The sequence below is a fragment of the Salvia splendens genome, chromosome 20 (genome assembly GCF_004379255.2).
Source record: "Salvia splendens isolate huo1 chromosome 20, SspV2, whole genome shotgun sequence".
Lineage (NCBI taxonomy): Eukaryota > Viridiplantae > Streptophyta > Magnoliopsida > Lamiales > Lamiaceae > Salvia > Salvia splendens.
This window is the reverse complement of record NC_056051.1, coordinates 448424-471460: the sequence shown is the minus strand read 5'-3', so window position 1 is coordinate 471460 and position 23037 is coordinate 448424. Positions and strand designations below refer to the sequence as shown.

Here is a 23037-nt window from a genome sequence, read left to right as displayed (position 1 = left end):
GGAGAGGGGGTTTTTATAGGAAATTGCGACGCGGATTGGACGCAGATATTTAATTACGGTTTAATTACCGAAATCATGCCTAATTAAAATCACTATATTTTGGAAATTTAAATCCCAATCAACTGCCCCATTTGCTGACGTGGTATTATAAAATACTGTTATTTTCATGTGCAAGAGAAGAAATCAGTAAATTCTCTTTTCCCCTTTTTTTTTGGGTTACACCGACAATAATTTTGTGATTCTAACATACTGATACATATATTTTCATTAATTGAGCTGTCCTTTTTTGCATCTCAAGATCAGAACAATGTTTAGCTATTTACTTTCATTTTCTTGTGTAGAATTCAACTCAAGTATACTAATTCATGTCTTCTTACCATTGTTGTGTCATTGGTAAATAGGAGTTTCACTTTTAAATCCAAACTATAATCGTTTTATGAAAATATTCCGAGTTATTAAAATAATTAATCGAATTTCATACTATCGACATTGTATGAAAATAATATCATGTGTCCGTTTTTAGTTATTCAGATTTCAGACTCTTAACTTATCTCGGCAAATATTAATGTGTAATTTCATTTTATTTTGCGTTTTGATACGTCGAACTATCAATGTTATGGGTTCCAAAATGGATATGTAATACTCTCTGTCCCACCATACGGGACTTGTATTTCTTTTTGAATGTTCTATCTAAATCGAGTCATTTTCATTTTTACCAAAATATTGCTCCGTACAGTTTTTCTTTCTTTTATTTTATTATCCCCTCCATTTTATTTTTTTTTCTTCTCTACTTTATCATCAATCTTATTTTACTCAGTCACTTTTTAAAATTTTGTAAAAAAAACATCTTGCTCGACGGAGGGAGCATTTTTTTATTCAATGGCGTTAGTCGATAAATATTTCTTACACTTCCTCTTTTTGAATAAAAATATTTGCCATAGTTTAGGATTTAAAATGATATTACCATAAATTTATAACTAACATGAAAATTGAAGTTTAATTTCATTTTTTTTCTTATCTTTCTTCACATCAAATGATAAAACAATAAAAATCTTACTCCCTCCGTCCCATAAAAATATGGGCGGATGAGATGCCACCGGAATTAAGACAAAATTGGTAAAGTAAGAGAGATGAGGAGAATGGTATGATAAAGTAAGAGAGATGAGGAGAATTGTAGTTAAAATAGAGTTAGTGGATAGTGAGATCTATATTATTAAATTAATATAACCTTCCAAAAGTGGAATGCACATATTTTGTAGGACGAGCGAAAATGGAAAGTCCACATATTTTTATGGGACGGAGGGAGTATTTGAACTACCCTAATAGTCTTTGATCTTATCGAAAAATGCACCAATGATCCTAAATTTTTTTATAGATTTTTGGTACCTAAAAATCACATTTTTGGTATCTGTCGGTCTTTTATACCCCTCTACATTTGAAAAACCCCTAAATGCCATGGAGGGTATTTTTGGTCTTTGGAAATCACATTTTTTGTACCTTTTCATTCTTGCAATTTTTTAGACATATATAAAAGCACACTTTCGGGCTAAAAAAATTTACCTTTTTGGTACTAGTTGATTTTATATTTTTACAACATAAAACATTTTCTTTTGAATTATAATTCACTTGAATTTTTCAATAATTAATTGAATAACGTATATAGATTGAGCTTTATAATAAAAAAAGTTACTTTAGTTTACTTTAATATTTTTATTAAAACTATTTGCAAGATTTCGCTTTAATTTACAATAGATATAATTCATTTAAATTTTAATTATTATACTTTAAAAATATATTCTCACTATATTATATTTTAATTAACATAATTAAATATTTATTTATCACTTAAATATAATAATATTTAAAAATTTTACTATAGTTCACTATAATATTTTTTCTTCTCAAATTAAAAAAAAATAATTACAATTTTAAAGTGAAAATAAATCAAAATGCAAAAAGAATTTTCTAGAATTCACTTTAATATTTTTATTAAAAAAGTTACAAATTTATTTTTTCTTCATATAGACTAAGTTTTATAATGAATAATATTTAATTTTAAAAATAAATAAAGTATAATTAAACTATTTATTTATTTTTAAAATCATAATGACAATAAACTATTTTAAGTAAATAAAAATATAAAAATAGTATACTACTCCTAGTTTTTAAGGTGTAAGTAAAAATACTAAAATAGTATACTAGTATTTAAAGCCTAAAATGCCCTCAAACATTAAAAATTTACATTTTTTGTGCCTAGGATTACTTTAGTCTTATTGTATCAAAAATGCTATAAAAATATATTGAGGACCATTGATGCATTTTTCGACAAGATCAGAGATTATTAGGGTAGTTTAATCTAGATTTTTTTAATCTATACATTTAATGATATTGGTAGCAATTGATGAGGTATAAAACTAAAATTTATTTTGATTACTAAATAACAACAATACAAATGTAAATAAAATACTAAGGGAATTGTCGATTGGCCTGTTTATAGAGTTCAAATTAGTAATTAACTTAACTAATTATGTGAATTGCAGAGAGGTAATTAAGAGCATTAGGAAATAGCTAGAGAGAGAGAGTTTTGGATTTGGAGTTTAGGGATAATATGGTATAGAGAAAGTTTTGATAACAAATTTAAAAGTTAACATTTTCAATCGTTAATAAACCCTAGATTTAGAGAAAGAACGAAACTTAATAATTCGACATCATTTTTTGGGATATTTATGATGCTTGGCCTAACTCGCATGTCGACTTATATCGACCCATATCACGTATCTGTATTAAATGGGACACTCTCCATTATCGTTAAGAAGAAAAATGAAATGACAATTATGATTCTAGTTTCTGTCTTCATCACTTTTAAATGAATCAAAGACCATTCTTCTACTCCACCATAGTTCCCACATTAAGGTTATACTTCTATTTTCATCAACTCTTTCTTTCATTTATTTTTCGAAAGTACTCCATTCGTCCCTGAAAATTTGTCTCATTTAAATTTTTACCATTTTTGGTAGTGGACCTCATATTCCACTAACTCATTCATACTAACATTTTATTATAAAATTAATACTCTCTCCGTCCCTGAAAAGTTGTCACATTTAATTTTTTGCACTCATTTTGAAAAAATGATAATAAATAGTTAAAATGGAGAGATGGTAAAGTAAGAGAGAGGATAATGTAGAGAACACTCTCACTTAAGCTATTCTCTATCTTACTTTACCGTCTCTTCACTTTAGCTATTTATATCATTTTTCTAAAACGAGTGCAGAAAATGAAATGTGACAAATTTTTAGGGACGAATGGAGTATATAAAAGTAAGAATCACATTCCACTAACTTTTTCAACTTACTTTTTATTACATTTTTTAAAATACGTGCCGGGTCAAAGTGGAACAATATTTGGGTGAATGGGGGAGTAATAGACATTAAATTAAGGCATCCTTTTCTTATATATTTATTTATTTTGTGACACTCAATTATTAGTTATAATAATAGTTGTAGATATGTTCCGAGTAGGGACCGAGAGAGTATTACAATTTGAGGTTATCATGAACTTTCGGTCATGCGGTTGCATAATCTATATATATTACTTTGAAATTGCAAATTAATGTTCTAATATAAAGTTTCAGAAGATTGGATAGTTAAATTTCATTTTATGTAATGGTTCAATGAATAATACATTATTTTAGCTCAAGAGTGCCAATTTCATTCTTTATTAGACTGGAATTACGTCATAACTCTGATAACATGAAAGTGTTGTAATCGGTAAAAATATTTGTGCTATATCACAAGTCATAAATATTTCTTCTATATCATAAGTCATAACACCATTCTGATATAGAGAACCATGAGAGTGTAATAGGCAAAAATATTCCTTCTTTAACTAATACAGTACTCATCCTTTTTTATAGTAGAGTCTGATTTTTTCGACACGAAGATAACTGCTATAATGGAACGTCCCAAAATGAAAAAATGACTCAATAATTATGGAAAGAAGGGAGTATAAGTTAATGATCTAAGTTAATACTTCCTCCGTCCTCAAAAAATAGATTAGTTTTTTTCATTTTGGGCCGTTCCCCAAAATTAGACAAAGCCTAAATACGGAAAGTTTTGAACAAACACATATCTCACAATCCATTAACATTACGGCCACTACCTTTTTCTTCATCTCCCTTACTTTTTTCCTAACTCTCTCATACATTACTAATTCCACATTAAAACTTATGTCATATACAACTTTGTCAATTTTTGGGGGGACGAGGGTGTATAATAAATTGTGGGTGAAATGAGTTACTAAAATATAGTGCATACCTACCATTTAATATAATGTAAAAGTTAACCAGGACTCCAAATCGCAGACATACTAATTAAAATAGAAAATTCGAACTCCTAATGAATGACGGAGAAAGTATATTTCAAGTATTTAGGCTGTACTCACATCGATGTATCATAGCTGAATCATTTTTCGTAAGAATATTGAGAAAAAATATTAATCATAAAACAAGTAAAAGAATAACGAATAGATAATAAAATATGAATAAGAAAATATATACTTCTACTATTACACCCTAAAGCATATTTTTTTGGGATGTCCTATCTTAAATAATATATTTCTTAAAAAAAAATCACTCTTTTTATTTTTTCTTGCTTTTATTTTATCTTCTCTCTTGTTAAGTTATTGCACCATATGAATATATATTCATGTCGTATGGAAACGAGGGTTGATTTCAGCTAAATTAAAGAAAAACTGAAATTGAGTACTCTTTCAACAAAGGATATGGTTGTGACTCAATTATTTTGTTGCTTTATAATGAAATACATATACTTATTCAACAACGATTATCAATTTGTTGAAATAAATTTTAATACTGTATCATTTATAATGAAATACATATACTTATTCAATATCGATTATCAATTTGTTGAAATAACTTTTAATATCACATCATATAGTCATTATGTGCCCACTTGACAATATTATAAAAATAATAATCTAATACTCCGTCCGTCTAAAAAACATAAAGATATTTAGGGCGTTACGAGAATTGATATAAAATAAGAGAGATGAGGATAATGATGGGGATGATCGGTTTGCAAGATTATATCACGGGATTAAATATGTAGTGTGTTTGGTTCATGAGATTCAATCCCATGACTCAATCCTAGATAGATAAATGATAATCATGTGATAATTAGTCATATCTAACCCCTATGATTAAAATAATCTCACAACTTAATCTTAAATTATTATATCTTGGTATTATTTTATTTAGTAAACCAAACACCATTTTAAAATAGTGATAGAAGATAATATGACCCATATTATTATTAGTATTTAATGGTAAGACATAGTGATATGGGGTATGTTGCAAATAAATTGATGTATATGAATAATATGCTTAAGAGAAGTTTTCATAAATAAAATAAATACTATTATGGACGGATGAAAAAAAAAAGTTTTATCTACGGATGAAAAAAAAAGTCCAGAATTTGTATGATTACTGAAAAGCCCCAGTCTACCGAAAAGATAAGAAGAATATACACGATTAGCTTAGAGTGTGACACATAACAATATAGACGATCAAAAAACTTTATCCCTTACACATAACAATATAGACGATCAAAAATCTATTTTCTACGATGTCCACTGCAGACGCAGAGCCGACATAAGTAGCATTAAACTGGAAGAAGAAGAAGAAGAACTAAAAGGAAAAAGAGAGAGAAAGAAAAAAACAAAGGCAACGAAACAGTAGAGATCGACGCGGAATCTCGCCAATAGGATACTGCCAGGTGGAGTTATGGTTAGTGGGGCCCGATGATGTCGGTTGAATATAGATATTAGTGGGATGGGCATGGGCGGTGAGAGGACGCTGATCGCATAATTAATGGGACACGTGGCGGCCAGTGGGGGTCTGTGTATTATCGAGATTTGATCAGGTGCACCGCGGCTGTATAGTTAGGCCATCCACAACGCTGTTCCTATACCGTTCCTTAAACCACTATTTGAGGACCCCACTGTACTTTTTTACCCCATTCCTTAACTAAGGAACGGAACCTGCAACCCTCCGTTCCTTAACCGTTCCTTAAATTACTATTCATTCAATTTCATTTTTTTTTATTTCCAACCCAATTCAATTTAAATAAACACACCTTATTAAAAAACAAACACATTTGTTCAAAAGGATCCATTAGTTTGATTAAATTTGGGAGAAGGAAAGTAGAGTTGATTTGAGATGAAAATTGGGGTGGAAATAGAGAGGAATAGATGTGTGTTTGTGATTGAAATGAGTATGTAATAGGAGTATTTATAGAGTAAATAAATAAATAAAAAATAAAAAAAATACAAAACGGATATAAAAAACGGTCACATTACCGTTGCAAATATTTTTTTTTTAATTCGATTTTTTTAAAAAAAATTGAATTATTGCGTCACCGGGGCAGCGAGTGGGCTCCTCCGGAACGGAACGCGGCAAGGTATGAGAACGGCATGGGAACGGAATGGCGACGGAACGAGGCCTGCAACGCGTGCCGCCGCGGAACCGTTATGCCGGAACGGCATAGGAACCGCAACGGCACAGCGTTGCGGGTGCTCTTACGTATGTTAGGATGTGTTGCGGGACCCGCTCATAGGACAGGTGTCGGTTTGTCGTTGTGTGATTTTGAATATCGATAATGCAGTTGCACGTGCGATTGATTGTAGATCCACGTGATTTGTACGGCTTTATTGCCAAGGGGCGTAGATATCTGCTTTGCACTTAGTTTTGTAAAAATTCATCATATTCTAAAAGTGGCCGTTGAATAAAATATTGCCATTTATAGTAAACTGTATGGTTAATTGCTAATATGTTTATTTAAGTATTTAGTTTTTTCGTTAATTTAAAAATTTATAACATTATTTCAGCAAGAGAAGATTGAAGATTCAACCTTGGATTTTATCAATTTCTTTTATGTTTCGTATTTTTATTTATTGGTTTTACCACTTGTCTATAAGTAGCTAACAATTTTTGTAAGGCTTTTGACAAAGACTATTAGGGCACCCGCAATGCTGTGCCGTTGCGGTTCCTATGCCGTTCCGGCGGAACGGTTCCGCGGCGGCACGCGTTGCGGGGTGCGTTCCGTCGCCGTTCCGTGCCGTCGCCGTTCCTATGCCGTGCCGCGTTCCGTTCCGGAGGAACGCGGAACGGAACGTTCCGCCACGCGCCGAGGCGACGTGGCGGCCTCCCATTCGACGCGTGCAGCCCACTCGCTGTCCCGCGAGTGGGCTTCGTCCGGTGACGCAATAATTAATTTTTTTTAAAAAAATTCGAATTTAATAAATAAATAAAAAAAAATTTTGCAACGGTAATGAGACCGTTTTTTTATATCCGTTTTTTATTTTTTTTTAATTTTTATTTTATTTATTTACTCTATAAATACTCCTATTTCATACTCATTTCAATCACAAATACACATCTATTCCTATCTATTTCCACCCCAATTTTCATCTCAAATCAATTATATTTTCCTTCTCCCAAATTTAATCAAACTAATGGATCCTTATGAACAAATGCGTCAAATATTGGAACAATCACTTGAAGAAGATCAACGACGCTCCCGTACGTACATCCATCGTAACCGGGAGGAAGCCGCCGCAAGGTTAGTACGCGACTACTTCTGCGATAACCCGGTTTGGGGAGATACGTACTTCCGTCGCCGTTTCCGCATGGGGAAACCGTTATTTCTCCACATCGCGAATACTTCGGCAGCCCGGGAAGAGTTCTTCCAGGAAGGGTTCGACGCGGTCGGCCGTCCCAGCCACACGACGCTGCAGAAATGTACTGCAGCAATCCGCCAGCTTGCGACTGGACAAACGGCCGACATGTTCGACGAATACCTCCACATCGGAGACAGCACTGGGCGAATGTGCTTGCTCAAATTCTGCCAAGGCGTCCGGGCAGCCTTCACCGACGAATTTCTCCGAAGGCCAAGCACGACCGATTGTCAGTTCCTGCTCAACCTTCACGAAACAGTGCACGGATTCCCCGGGATGCTCGGCAGCGTCGATTGCATGCACTGACAATGGAAGAATTGCCCGTTGGCGTGGAAGGGGTCCTACACGAGCGGCCACAAAGGCACCCACCCAACCGTTATACTTGAGGCCGTTGCCGACTACCGCCTTTAGATCTGGCACGCGTACTTCGGGGTCCCCGGGTCGAACAACGACGTAAACGTGCTCCACCAGTCCGACCTCTTGACCGAAGTTTTGGATGGTAAAGCGCCGGCCATCAACTTCGTCGCCAACAACCGGCTTTATAAAATGGGGTACTATCTCGCCGATGGCATCTACCCGAAGTGGCCTACCTTCGTGAAGACGTGCAGTGGGTCTGCGAACCCAAAGCAGACTCTTTTTGCGCAGAAGCAGGAGGCTGCTCGCAAGGATGTGGAGAGGGCGTTCGGGGTTCTCCAAGCGCGCTTCAACATCATCAAAGCCCCGGCTCGTACGTGGTTCATGGAAAACATGGTCGACATCATGTATACGTGCATAATCTTGCACAACATGATTGTCCAAGACGAAGGACCCGAGGCGGGAAATTGGTTCGACGACGAATCCCCCGGAAGCTCAACCGCAAGTAGTCCGCCTCGAAGTGGAGCGCATCCGTCTATACAAGAACGGTTATCTATTCGTGCAAGGACACGCGACTCTAGTGCCCACACCCAACTCCAACATGATCTAATTGAGCACATTTGGGCAAATTTTGGCGGATGAAATTATTAAAATTGTGTACTTTTATTTTTTTTGGATTTTAATTGTGTGCTTTTTATTTTTTTACGTTTAAGTTGTAATTTTTTTTAATGTTGTGTGTTTTTTTAATAAAGTGTGTTTGTTTTTTAAAGTGTGTTTATTTAAATTGAATTGGGTTGGAAATAAAAAAAAATGAAATTGAATGAATAGTAATTTAAGGAACGGTTAAGGAACGGAGGGTTGCAGGTTCCGTTCCTTAGTTAAGGAATGTAGTAAAAAAGTACAGTGGGGCCCTCAAATAGTGGTTTAAGGAACGGTATAGGAACGGTATAGGAACAGCGTTGTGGATGGCATTATATATGAACATGTTTTAATTTATTGAAAATTAAACTTTTTTCTTAGCTCTTGTAATTATTTTGATTGATCTTGTGTTGTTATTGTTCTTTTGTCTGGCCAACTTTAGAACCATTATCGTATAGCTACCGAGAGTATGGTTCGGGAGGTTCACTGATGCTATGGTTTCGTATGGATTCCACCAGAGTCACTCGGACGATACATTATTCATCAAAAGGCAAGAAGGGAAAGTAACATGTCTGATCATTTACGTAGATGATATGATTATTACCGGTAATGATGCAGAAGAAATCAAGAAGCTGAGAGATAGTTTGTTTAAGGAATTCGAGATGAAAGATCTGGGCGACCTCAAATACTTCTTAGGGATCGAAGTGTTGAGATCCAAATGGGGAATATTTTTGAGGCAAAAGAAGTACATTCTCGACATCCTTGCTGGCTGGACTACTAGATTGCAAGCCCCCTGATACACCAATTGTGATGAATCATGGGCTGAGGATCGTGGAAGGTGCTGAGCTGGCAGATCGTGGTAGGTATCAGCGATTAGTTGGGAAGCTCATTTATCTCTCCCATACTAGACCGGATATCGCCTACGCAGTCGGAGCTGTAAGTCAGTTCATGCATTTACCACAAACTGATCATATGGAAGCTGCGTTGAGAATTGTGAAGTACTTAAAAGGAACTGTCGGTCATGGGGTGTTGTTCAAGAAGGAAGGACATCTAGAGATAAGCGGATATACGGATGCAGACTGGGCCGGCAATCCAGTAGATAGACGGTCCACCTCCGGCTACTTCACCTTCGTTGGAGGGAAGTTAGTGACTTGGAAAAGCAAGAAACAGAAGGTGGTGGCACTATCCAGTGCGGAGCCAGAGTTCAGAGGAATCAAAAGTGGGTTGACGGAATTACTTTGGCTAAGGAGGTTGATGACAGAAATTGGCTTTCAACCTCAGAAAAGCCAACTGTATTGTGACAATAAGGCAGCAATAAGCATTGCGGAAAATCCGGTGCAACACGACAGAACCAAACATGTTGAAGTCAACAGACACTTCATCAAGGAGAAAATTGAGAAAGGAATCGTGGAATTTCCATTTGTGAGGTCAGAGGTTCAGTTGACAGATATTCTCAACAAAGCAGTCAGTTCTATGAATTTTGAAGATGCGTTGAGCAAGCTAAGTATTGGTGACCCTACTACTAAGCTTGATGAGGAGTGTTACAATGAAAAGATTTCCTCAAATCAATTAAGATGATTTGTGGGAATCAATCAAGAAGATTGAGAGCATAATTGTCGTAGAATAGATCGGTATTATTTAGGAAACATTCCTTGTGTACAAATGTATTGAACCTCTATATAAGAAGAGTGTTATACAATGAATAAAACACAACAGTAAAAGTAATATCCTCCATGATCTTAATCCTTGTACCATTTAACACTCATCAGGCAGAAATGGAGACTAAATCCTACTTTCGGGGAGGCGACGGCAAACCGAGACAACAACGCTGTCGCGAAGGGAAGACATCAGTGAGATGAAGGAAGGATGGAGAAAGAGAGATTTGAGGCAATGGCGGATTAAGCTGGTCATCAGCGGGAATCGGCGACGGAGGAGTCGAGAGCGCAGCGGCGCTGTGACAGAGAACGGAGAAAGATAGGGACTGCCGGAGGATCACGAGCTGTCGGTGACAACAGCCGACATCAGTAGTGTCTTTATCACGACGGCGCTGCGGAACTCCAAGCTGCTGATTTTTGAGAATGGGATAGTAGCGGTGCCACGGAGGAGGTGTGCGATGGTAACGGCAGCGTTGCAGCTCGCGCGCCGTTGAATTTTAGAAGTGGCGGTGAGCGTGAACTTAGAAGAGAGAGAGAGAGATCACCTAGGGAATTGAGAGATGAGTGTCAGGATTGAGTTTATCTGATTGGAGAATAGAAGTGAGTGAGAGCTTGAGAAAGAGATAAAGTAAGTGACTTGATTTTCAAATTTGTGAAGAAGAGCCGAGATTTGAGAGAGGAAGAAGACGATGGAGGGGAGAAGGAGAAGAGATTTGGTGGTTTCAAATCCCATTTTCTTTTTTTGAACTTCACGTGGGAGAGAAAGAAAGAGGTTGGGCCCTTCCTTTTCAAAACTAATAATTTATAGATTTAGAGTGATAAAGTATTAAGCTAGTGATTTCATTCAAGGATGTCATGGAATGAGCCGATGGAAATAAAGGAGATATTCTGGACAGACTAGTCAAACAAATTATTGGGCTGATTAAAGATGCTTAACTAGACGAGGTTTTCCATATACGCGTTTCGGGAATGGAACGAAAAGAGGAGTTAGGGCTTTAAACGATCGTGGTGGGCTTTCTATCCTACCTTATTGTGTAGGCTTACTTTTAAATTTACGCAATATCTTTCAAGTATGAGTTATGTGATTAAATTCCAAATATATTGTGTCATGCCGTATTTTATTTTTGACGATGTGCCTATCTGATCGCCTAGTGAGGAGTGAGTCCCTACTAGAAGTTATGAGTTTAATCAAATTCAGGTTTGTCTAGGGAGTGAGTCCCTATTCAAACTAGTGTACACAGAGGGGATCGTGTGCTATCTTTCGAGTTGGCCGGTCCAGTGATCGAGAATGTGGCCACGTTCTCGTTTCACATATGAGGTTCAGATATGGTACAAGGAGAGAGAAAAATGGGTTGCAGCCATACTTTTGAGTGAGAAAATATTTTGGTGACTTGGTCTTTTATAAAACCCCGAGTTCACTTTTAAATGCTCATAATACTTTTTATAAAATTATTTTGGCATGTGTTCACTGGGTACATCAAGTACTCAGCCCTGCATTTCTTTTTGAAAATGTGCAGGTTGAGCGTGACGGGTGCGGTGGGTGTTGAGCAAGACCATTGAAGAAATTTAAGTGTTTAGAATGTGTCATGTCTTCACACGTGGCATATTCCTTCTCTCAAATGCTTCCGCTGAGTAGTTGTCATTCTTTTGAGTTCTTGTATCGCTGAGATAATATTCATTTTTGAGTTGTTGATTGTTCAGATACCCTGATTTTATTCGAGCTATTCCTATTTGTTTCGAGCTATGGTCGAGTTGTGTTGTTTTCCCCTTTATTTCCCGTTTCTTTAATCATCCCCTAGTCGCGATCAACCGTGTTTTCTATCCTTAGAAAATGCGGGCGTGACAAAGTGGTATCAGAGCAATTTTTCTTTCCGCTCTAGACTCGAGAGTCTGTTTCAGCCTTAATCTAGATTCGATTCTCTAGGCTAAAAAAATGTATATTGAAGGCTCAACATCCCGCTTCGCCACGCTCAACCGTGAAAGAGGTAATTTATTTTTATGAGAATTTTTATGCGAAAGTTTTGGAGAAAGGAAGATGAGAAAATTTTTGAGAATGAAAGAAGAGAAAAATGTTTATACGAACAACGAAGTAAAATCTTCCCTTGAGGGATTGGTTTCAAATTAAGAAGTATTTTCTGATGCTTGTGAAAAGAGCGAGTTTTGAAGAGGAATGATGGAGTGTTTTGCATGAAAAGATGAAAATTGATGAGTTGTTTTGAGAATGTTGAATTTTTTTTAAAAAAAATTAAGACATTTAAAAATGTTTGTTTCAAATATATATGTGAAGAGCATGAGTGTTTTGTTTGGAATGCAAATGTGTTATGAGTTTATACTTGATTATCATGAAGTATGAATGGTGTGAAAAACGATGGATATTGAGATATGAGATGATAAAATGTGTTGTGAACTTAGAGTGCCTAAGATGTAGGCCTAGTTGACCACGCGGACCGTAGTTCTAATTTGAAAACTCACCTATTGCTTTCCCGAGCGATGAAAACGAACGAGAATGGAAAGTGGGGCGAAATTTCAAAATTATCGAGATATGAGATGAGAGGATCGAGATAGAGGATGGAGACCGGTGGACCATGAAACTTTTTCTATTTCTTGGAACTACGCGAAACTTTAGAGCAAACTATGCGTGAACCATTTTATCTCTAATTGGATAATTAGTATTTCCTATAGTTTTCCCTAAACGATAAGATCAAAAAGAATACGAGGAAAATTTCAAGAAGAGGAAGATCATAAAGACGAAATGATTTCAAACACGAAAGAGGGTGCAAGATAAGAAGATTTGTTAGAGGATGTATCCATGCAACAATGAGAGATCATACGTGCGAGTGAAATTAAATTTATGAAATAATAGTTTTATTAAAAAAAATAAATGGAAAATGAGATAATTAATTAAAGACGGAACCAAAATGCAAAAGTAAGAGACGATATGAGGGAATACTCATATTTCATTTATTTTTGTTTCAAATCAAAATCATAGCGTATAACTCAAATCAAACAAAATCAACGATGCAAAGAGGCAAAGAATCGGCGGTGTTGAGAATAATTCCGGCGTAGTAGTGGAGAACAGCTCCGATACTTGAGGATGATAACGCGATCGAAGTTGGCGGAGCAGCTTAGAGAGTATCAGACTCGATCCAAGCACGATTGGCCTTCCTTTTCCTTATTCTCCTCCACCTCCAATCTCGCCTCTTCTAGGTATTTCTCCTCTTCTTTAATTTCCACCTTTTCCTTCCCTGCTTTTACTCGCTTGCATTATTTATTTACGAGCTTGTCAATTGCAACATCGAAATTTGACTTGAGTTAGATCTTGTTGTTTTTATTCTTCTTAATCATCTGCAATCCTAATGATTTCGAGATTTCTCCAGGATAATTCACAATTTTGATTTTCAAATTTGTATATGGTTCTAAAACCCTTTGTATCTTTCCTGGATGATAATGTAAATTGCAAAAATTGAGGCAACAATAATGTTCACGAGCTTGAATGTTACTCATTCCGCATTTATAATAATGCTTACTTAGATGTATTCTTTTGCAATATGTCGTGGCAAATTACCATTTAGTTATTAGTACTAAGAGCACTGGATTCGTCGTTTGCTTCCGAGGAAATTATCGGGAAATCTTTCTTTGTTTTGTCATTGGTTTCTAATAGTTTAGAAAACATAGCAAAGTGATTTTTTCCTTGAATTAGCTGATTGTAATTCGACACAACTTATACTCCTTGTTTGGCTTTGTTTTCTACAGTTATTGAATTTGGTATATGGATGAGTGTCTTGTTTTTTGGATGAGATTTTGTGGAAGTGTTTATGCTCAAGCTAATTCTTACCCTTGTAAACTATTTACTTTTTCACCTAAACTGACCCTTCCTCCAAAAAGAGATGAATTGAATTTATTTTTCACATAAAACATGGTCACCTCCAGTATGTTTTCTGTTGTTTCATATTTTGCTTCTTTCTGGTTGCAGGGTAGATGTTGCAATCTTTGTCATATGGGAGCTTGTCATTTTAGCAATCTTCGTCTTCTCAGTTGTTTCGTTATATTTTAGGCATTTAAGGCTAGCTGTGCTTTTGCTGTGTATTACACTAGTATCGGTTTTATGTATGAAAATCACAAAGCAAGTTAGACTGGCTCGGAAGAAGCAGCGGAGGATGCTTTTACCATTGTCTATGTAGCCTGTCACTTCTCTGGAAACTTTTCTCAAAAGAATCGACTCTTTAAATTTTCCTGAGGAAGTGCTTTCTGGTCCGTAGCGTTTCGTTTGATTGATTTATATGGAATATAATACTGTCACTTGAATCTTGCTGATTAGGAAATGAATTTAGTAAATCCTCTTGACACATTCCTTATTCTGGTTTAATTGCCATTCATTATTTTTCTTGACTATAGGTAAGTTTTCATATCGATTTTGACCTGTCCCTGATGTCATATGCGAGATTGTGAATTCTTCTGATTGCTTATTCAATTATCGAAATGTTTCAGGAAGCAGTCTCAGCCATCTCTGAATAAGATGGCATTAATTTTTTCTTTATCTATTGGTACAAATACAAAATTATATTTCAGGAGTCCTTAATTTCGTGAGAATTTGCATGTCTTGAGTAGAAAGTGCAGGAGATACACAGAAAATTTGATTCTTCAGTTATTCTGGTTTGAAGAAATGGACCCTGATTCCTAGGGTTGCTATTGTCCAAATTGCCCCGAACACTAGCAGAATGCTCAAGATCATTCCCAGAGATCCGAGTGTCCAATTCAGCCACCACATCGAACTGTATCTTTGAGGATTCTTGATCCTAATCCACATCAAGCATGGATATGCAAGCGTAACAGGTAAGGCAATCCCTCCAATCAACCCAGCCAGGTTTTTCAAGAATGGCAGAGCCACTGAAATGAACAATGTGAGGCAGCCAAAAAACACTCGTATACTTGCTCTCAGCCACCATGGGCATGGCCAATCGTTTTTGCTCGTATACCTGAACTCCATATTGTCAAAGGCTGGCATGGCATATATCTGGAACGAGGTAAGGCTGTTGATCACGAAGAATAGGCTTGTCAACCCCAAAACCACCCTTGGCGTGTCGTTCCTGTGGTACTTGTCCAACACACTCAACATTCCTCCATTTGTGGGTATCTGTATTATTTCAAATTTGATTTCATGCTTTAGAATTGTTGTATGATACTATGATTATATCTAATTCGATTGATTTTATTATATTATTTCCAAGTATCAAGATGATACCAAATTCCCTTAAGCCCAGTAACCCCCTATGGCCATTGGAAACAAGCAGCAGGCGATAATCATATACGAAAACCTCACTCCTTTCCACATTGGCAAACTAGATGGATTCTTAGCAGTCGAAGGCATGGTTCCCTGTAAACAACAACACAAAAACATCATTCCTATCAGTAAACACCCCCCCCTCCTTTGCCAAACAAAAACATCACATAAATTTCCCCTTACCTGAATCTCTAACACAAGGTTGTGGCCCCTGAAAGAAAATGCTATGATTCCAAGAGCGTTTAAAACGCTTGAAACATTCCCAACTTCCGATTTCGTCCAAACGGGCTCATATGATACACCGGGTGGCCTGGCTTTGGAGACTGACAGGACCCATGTTAGAGTACAGTATGTCACCGCAGTGATTGCACTTACAAGAGAAATTCCGGCGATGGAGTTGAGGTTGGGGAGCTGAGCCAAGATCACTGCTGAGCACACAAACACAAGGTACCACTCCACTACTGAGAGTGTATTAGTATTGCAAGTTGTACCACATACTGTGGAAGAAGATCTTCAATGTGCTTCCTCCTATCATTATTAGGCTAACGCAGGTTCCACCGGCTAGGTAAAGAGTTGGAAACAGGGCCAGTATTTTCCCCCATCTTCCCCCTAGAGAGCAAAATCAAGAAGATTTTCAGGCATCAGTAAATTTCCAGTCAGGACTCAGTATATAATATGCTTAGTGTACTCATCTTTTTCCATTGTAATTTTTGTACAGGTAGTATAATAGGATAATTACCAAAAGCAGCTATGGACAGCCTGACGTATCGGCTGTAGTGCGTTCCAGGAACGGATTCATGGAGCTGTATCAGTAGCCATAAGGTGTATAATTGCCAAATGAATGCCAAAGACAGGCTGATAATTCCCCAAACCCTGAATAAAGTAAGATTAGTTATCCAATACTTCTTCAACTATATACAAAATGGTGATCATCTTTGCACAGAAAATTTACCAGCCGAGGGTTGTGAAAGCTAGAGGAAGAAGGAGGGCCTGGAATCCAATTCCAGAACTGAGGGTGTGGAATGCAGCATAGTAAGCATTCCCATTTCTCGACTCCGTAATTGGAAGCCACGAATCCTGGGGATCGAGCTTGGTGAGGTGCCCTACTTCTTTGAGATAAGTTTGCATGCTAGTTATGGCGTTTTTCACGGGGCTAGCCAGAGGAGTCATCATTCGGCTCGCGCTCGAAAACGGGCTTCTTGGAGTAGAATCAGCTAGTTCACTCATTTTTATTACAGTATCACTTTTGAATCTGGCTGAAATATGCTGTCACTCTTCAGAATCAACATGAGATGCTGAGGTTTATATAGAAATTTAGTTCAACTTTTTTTTATATTTTGCTGATTAAATAATTTATGGGCCCTCTCAGTACTTTAATTTGTTTCATTTTTTTCTGGATACATGATACAGACATGATGTTGGTTAATTTTTTAGATAATAAGTTGATGCATATTTGAACGACGAAATCTCAGCTCAGAATCAATTTTATTACGTCATTAGTAATTGGTCACACAATTTATACCAATTTCGGTTTTGTTTGATGTCGTGAAGCGAAGTTTGTCATGAATATTACAAAGATCAAAGAGTGGAGGAAAGTATAAAGTGAACGTTAGACCATTCCCACAATGGCATTGGCTGCTTTTATTAAAATCAATTTTTTTTTGATGAAATAATAGAGACAAGTGCATGACACGTAGTGCATTTCTTGTTTCGTTCTTCTCAAAGAGAGTATGAGAAATCGATAGATTTGATAGCTGAAAAAATATGTTCTGAAAAACATGGTCGTTTAATGACAACAAAAAACATGAGGAAAACAAAATGAAATCTTTTCCTTTAATAAAACTTTACTCATGAGGAAAACCAATCATATTTTTCTCACAATTTCAAGAAAATATTCATTGGTCTTGACACACCAAGTTGGCAATATGATTTGGTATGACAAACTAATAGTTTTTTGACAAGTGTTATCAATAATCATTTGTATTATGGAAACTAAATACACCTAATATATGGAAGATTTCATCAATTTATTAGCCTTTATTCCTTTTATTTGAAATTTTTTATGCATATAAGGTTCATTTTTGTCTTAATTTTTTATACTATTATAGGAGTATTCAAAATTGAAATTAATTAATTTGAACTTTATTAGAATATTAATTAATTAATTATTTACAACTTTTAATATATTTAATAACATGTAAAAATAATTTTAAAAAATTAAGCAAGAAAATAAAATATTAATAGTGTAAGAACACTTACATTTGTTATGCAACGGAACAAATTTATATGCATCAAAATTTCAATAACATATACAGTAAAATGTTAAAGATGGAAGAAAACATATTTTTTGATGAATATTAATTAATTAATATTCCAAGAAAACTAAATTGTAGTCATAATAAATTAATATACTAAAATGACACTTTATTTTTTATTTTATAAAAAATCTATAGAAGTAGTGATAAAATGTTATAATTTGAACTTAGTTAATCTTAATTTTTAATAACATATACAAAGTTAATGAAAAATATTAAAGGTAGGAGATAAATTTTATTTTATTTTTCTAAAAAATAAATTTAATATGCATCAAAATATTTAATTAAAGAAATAAAAGCATAAAAATGCGAAAAGTAATTTAGATGCATTTAGTTTCAATATTATATATAATTACACTTGTTAGCATATTTATAAATTAATTCTTATATTCAATATTTCAATAGTATAGTATAAAAAAAATTAAAAATGAGAAAATAAAATTTATGTGCACCAAAAATTTCAATAAAAGAAATAAAGGCCAATAAATTAAGGAAATGTTCCATATATTAGGCGTATTTAGTTGTCATATTACACATGGTTATTAATTACACTTGTCAAAAAACTATTAGTTTGTCACACCAAATTATATTGCCAACTTGGTGTGTCAAGACCATGGAATATTTTCTCCACAATTTCTCAATTTTGTTACGTCTAACATACACAAATTAGGGACTTTCCATGGGAAATGAGGGGCAGTAAAGTATGATATATTTTTAAACTGAACAAAGTCATTTATTTTAATCAATTTTTGTGTATAAAAGTAGTGATAAGTTATTTAATTAGAGATTATGGGAGGTGTGAACAATAGTGGTCCTTTAATTATGCGAAGCCCTTAGTTTTCTAGGGCAGATTAAGTTGCTTTATTAGATATGTGTGCAATGAATTTTCTATGTGCAAGCACATTCATTTGGAAAAAAGTATATACTATGAATGTTATATAAATTTCTTTCTATGAAAAGTCTTGAGAATTATTGTTATCAAGTAAAGTGATAGGGAAATTTCTCGCCATGCTACAACAAATTTATATATGGAGTGGAATTATTGTTGGATATTTTAAAATAATATCCTTAATATTGTTACTAGTACTATACATGTTCCTCGTTATTCACTGATGTTTAATACAAAAGTAATGTAGTATGGTTTTAGAGGGAATTTCATAATGAATCCCTAGATTATGGGATTAGCAGTTTTTACATACTTGAAGTATAAAAGATCACAAAATTGGACAATAAAAAATCAGATATGGAGTCTCTGATAACTATTTTGCCCATGACCCATGAAGGACATGAGTCTTTTTATCTTTCATTATTACTTTATGATGCAATTATCGTTCTTTTAATTAATAAATGTCAGCTTTCTTCATGATTGCTTTGGTTTCCTTAATTACAAGAATGATTGCTATATCATAAAGTATGTCAGTATGTGTAATGAAAGATTAAAAAAAAAAAGAATCATACATTCGGCCGTAGAGCAACCACAATCGTGCTCTTGCCAGCGAGCACGGTTGTGGACCCGACGCCACCATTCTTGCCTGCTCTCTGGCAAAAGCACAACACCCAAAGCTGTGCTCTTCCGCAAGGACGAGCACAATTCAATTTAAAATTCAATTAAACAAAAAACATTTCCATAATATTAAAATTCATTAAAAACCACAATAATATTACAAATTACAAATAAAATAAAAAAGACATAATTAAAATCCTAAAAATTAAAAATTACATAATTAAAATACTAAAAAGTTAAAAATTACTAATTAAACTCCTAAAAATTAAAAACTACATAATTAAACTCCTAAAAATTAAAAATTACATAATTATTGGCTAATATTACCCGTGGAAGACTACTGATCCGACGGCACTAACCCTAATTATTTTTGGAGACCCAATATCATGGCCTCGTGCGTTTGAAGTTGCGTTTGAAGATGCATCGAGCAGCGCCGTGCCAGCGGCGGCGAGCCTCGTCCTTGCCAGTGGCGCGGACGGACGCGGGCCCGGCGCCACCGTTGTGCATGCTCTTAGGAGCAAAACAGTCATAGAGACCCTTCATATGTGATTTCTTTTTCCCTGAAATATGATTTCTACTTAGAATTAAAAAATAATACAAATCCCATTTTTCAGGGACTAATTATAAAATTCAGTGATGAATAATTATGTTATGTATGAATAGAATTACATTTTTTATGATTGGTTATGCCAATAAAAATGGTAAGTTCAAATTTGATCATCTTTTTATTAAAAGTATAAACCACTTTTATAGCTAATTTTATCAACATAAAGCATTCATTCCTGACGTCTGCAGTGATGCCATGTCATGACGCCATTAACCACCTTCTCATATAATTTTCATGAAACAACAAGCAAACTACTCTTACATTATCCATGATGGATTTGATCCATTTTCTTAAACTTATTTGAATTGATATTGATTTATATGATCGATAAATTAGTACATACTGCTTTATTATATAAAATTTGAACATATGATATGAATCATCTTGTGAGGCTACTACTTCACCTCCGTTATATATCTACATTGCTTGTAAAATTAATCAAAAATTGTCTACCCAATTTAAAGAAAATTTAAAGATATTTATCATGGCCAAATTCAACGTGGGAGAGGTCATTCATCCCAGTAATTAAAGGAGATGATGGGGAAAGGAGAACATAGTAATTATAAAAAGGTTCAAATCATTGGATCAAGAATAACCACCAGAAATATTAATGGATTTTTTTTAGCTTTTTCATGACCAATCAAAACCGATGTAGTCAATTGGGAAAAGCTTAAGTCTGACCGTTGATTGATCATTAAAAATCACTTTTCATGATCTTAAATAAAACTGAATATAACCAACTCTATTTAATTATAATTCATAGAGTTACTGATAATATTAATTAACTTGTATAAAGCTTGCTTTGGCATCCATTAAGATTTTCTCTTTTAATCCTAACCACTGCATGCTCTATACTAGTAATTTTTACGTCAGTTGATAGAAATCTTATTTGAGTTCGGTACAGGTTTTAAGAAATATAATTAAGTGGATGAAAAAAGATAGTGAAATGTGAAACTCATTTTTATTTAATTCATCAGTCCATCATTAGAAGTCTCATTTAAGTTTCAGCACGGATTTTAAGAAATACGAAGGAAAATGGGTGAAAAAAGATAGTGAAATGTATGATCTATTTTTATATATTAGTTTTATAATAAATGTGAGGAGAACGAGTTAGTGGAAAGTAGGATCAACCTACAGTTGTATAGATTTATAAAATACGTAAAAGAATAACTCAATTAATAAAGATCAGAACATAAAGAATGCATTTTACATATTTATAAGTAGCAGTAATACTCTCCCTCCAGGAAAAATAGAGCACATTTCCATGAAAAATAGAACACATTAAAAAAAAGGAAAGTTTTCAACAACTTCTCTCTTACATTTTTCTCTTCTCTCTTACTAATAATACGGACCTCACATTCCACTAGCACTACTTCTCTCTTACTTTTTTCTCTTCTCTCTTACTTTCTCAATTCTACATTAAAACCCGTGTCATTCACAATGTGTCATATTTTTCGTGAATGTGGAGAGTATTTACAAATTATTTATTTGGTATGTAACAATAAATGCTACTATATGTTCTAGTACTTCCTCTGTCTCATAAAAGATGTCTCACTTTACATTTTAGTCTTTCCAATTAAATATGTCACATTTCTATTTTAAGAAAAAGTTATACTCCCTCCATCCCCAAATAATATGCACTTTAGGTTAGTCACGAGATTTAATTCAAAATTGGGAAAGTAAGAGAGGTATATAGAAAAAGTAATTAAAGTATTGTTAATGGAGAATGAGTCCCACCAAATCAGAGTGAAAAAAGTTTCCAAAATTAGAAAGTGCATATTCTTGTGGGATGGACTAAAAACGAAAGAGTGCATATTCTTGTGGGACGGAGGGAGTATCTCACATTAATATAAATATTATATTTTTCTCTCCACTTAACAAACAAAACGAAACCTCCTAAATTCCTATGACGTCCCACAACTGTGACATCTTTTGTGGGACGGAGGGAGTACTACTCCCTCCGTCCCATAGTAGATGTCACACTTTCCTTTTTAGTTTGTCCCACAAAAGATGTCACATTTAATCTTTTGGAAAAAGTTCCCTCTCACATCAATTATAAAATTTTTTTTCTCTCACCACTTAACACATAAAATAATATCTCCTAAAATCATGTGCTATCTCCAAAGTGTGACATCTATTATGGGGAGTACAATTTAAGGGCATTCCTTCCTAGTTCCTATAGGTGAACAGACTAAGCTCGGTACCTAACTCACCGTCCCAAATTCAATACTCTCTTTCCATTCCAATCTAAGTTAGAAGTTTCTATTTTAGTATAGAAATCTAGATAGTGATGTTTAGTAAATTAAATTATACTTTCTCCGTTCTATAAAAAAAGTTTTCTTTTTTATTTTGGTCCGCTCCACAAGATTAGCCACTTTCTATAATAGGTTAGTTTTTCTCTGTTATTAGGTGCGATCCAATTTCTAATAACAATACTCCTATAACCTTTTATTTCTATTTCTTCCTATTTTTATGGTAGTAGGGGAGTAAATTGTAAAATAAGAAAGAGAAGAAAATAAAATAGAGAAAAGATACTAAAGTAGGATAGATAAGAGGATAAAATAGAAAAAGATAAGTGATTTAATTATTGCCAAAAAAAGAAGAAACATTTCACTTATAATACCCATACAAAATGTTTGACTTTGTTGTATAAAGTGAAAAAGGAAAAGTTAGTGAAATGTGAATCTTAATTTTATATATTAAATTTATACTAATAATTATAAATGGAATGAGTTAGTGGAATATAGTTCATTTACTAAAATAGTACTCTCTATGTCCGCCATTAATAGTCCCATTTAATTATTTTAGTCCGTCCGTCATTAGGAGTCCCCGTTCACCTTTGCTATAAATGATAGGTTGACCTCACTTTTCACTAACTCATTCTCCTCACATTTTATTATAACATCAATATATAAAAATGAATCTCACAT

At 34.5% G+C, this 23037-nt stretch overlaps 1 protein-coding gene and 1 pseudogene across 1 annotated transcript; one reads left to right on the top strand and one right to left on the bottom strand.

The window, feature by feature from the left end:
* The first annotated feature begins 13328 nt into the window (after nucleotides 1-13328).
* On the top strand, nucleotides 13329-14641 carry LOC121780851. The gene is made up of 2 exons (XM_042178492.1): nucleotides 13329-13607; nucleotides 14374-14641. The coding sequence occupies exons 1-2, from the start codon at nucleotides 13495-13497 to the stop codon at nucleotides 14579-14581; spliced, it is 321 nt and encodes a 106-aa protein (XP_042034426.1). The 5' UTR covers nucleotides 13329-13494; the 3' UTR covers nucleotides 14582-14641.
* A 148-nt stretch (nucleotides 14642-14789) lies between these two features.
* Nucleotides 14790-17137, bottom strand: LOC121782681 (annotated as a pseudogene).
* Nucleotides 17138-23037: the final 5900 nt, after the last annotated feature.

Bases quoted from the DNA above. Each gene is read 5' to 3' on its own strand.
- LOC121780851 (XM_042178492.1), top strand. From the start codon at position 13,495: ATGATAACGCGATCGAAGTTGGCGGAGCAGCTTAGAGAGTATCAGACT. The intron at 13,608-14,373 runs GTATTTCTCCTC...TTCTGGTTGCAG, and splicing joins TCCAATCTCGCCTCTTCTAG to GGTAGATGTTGCAATCTTTG.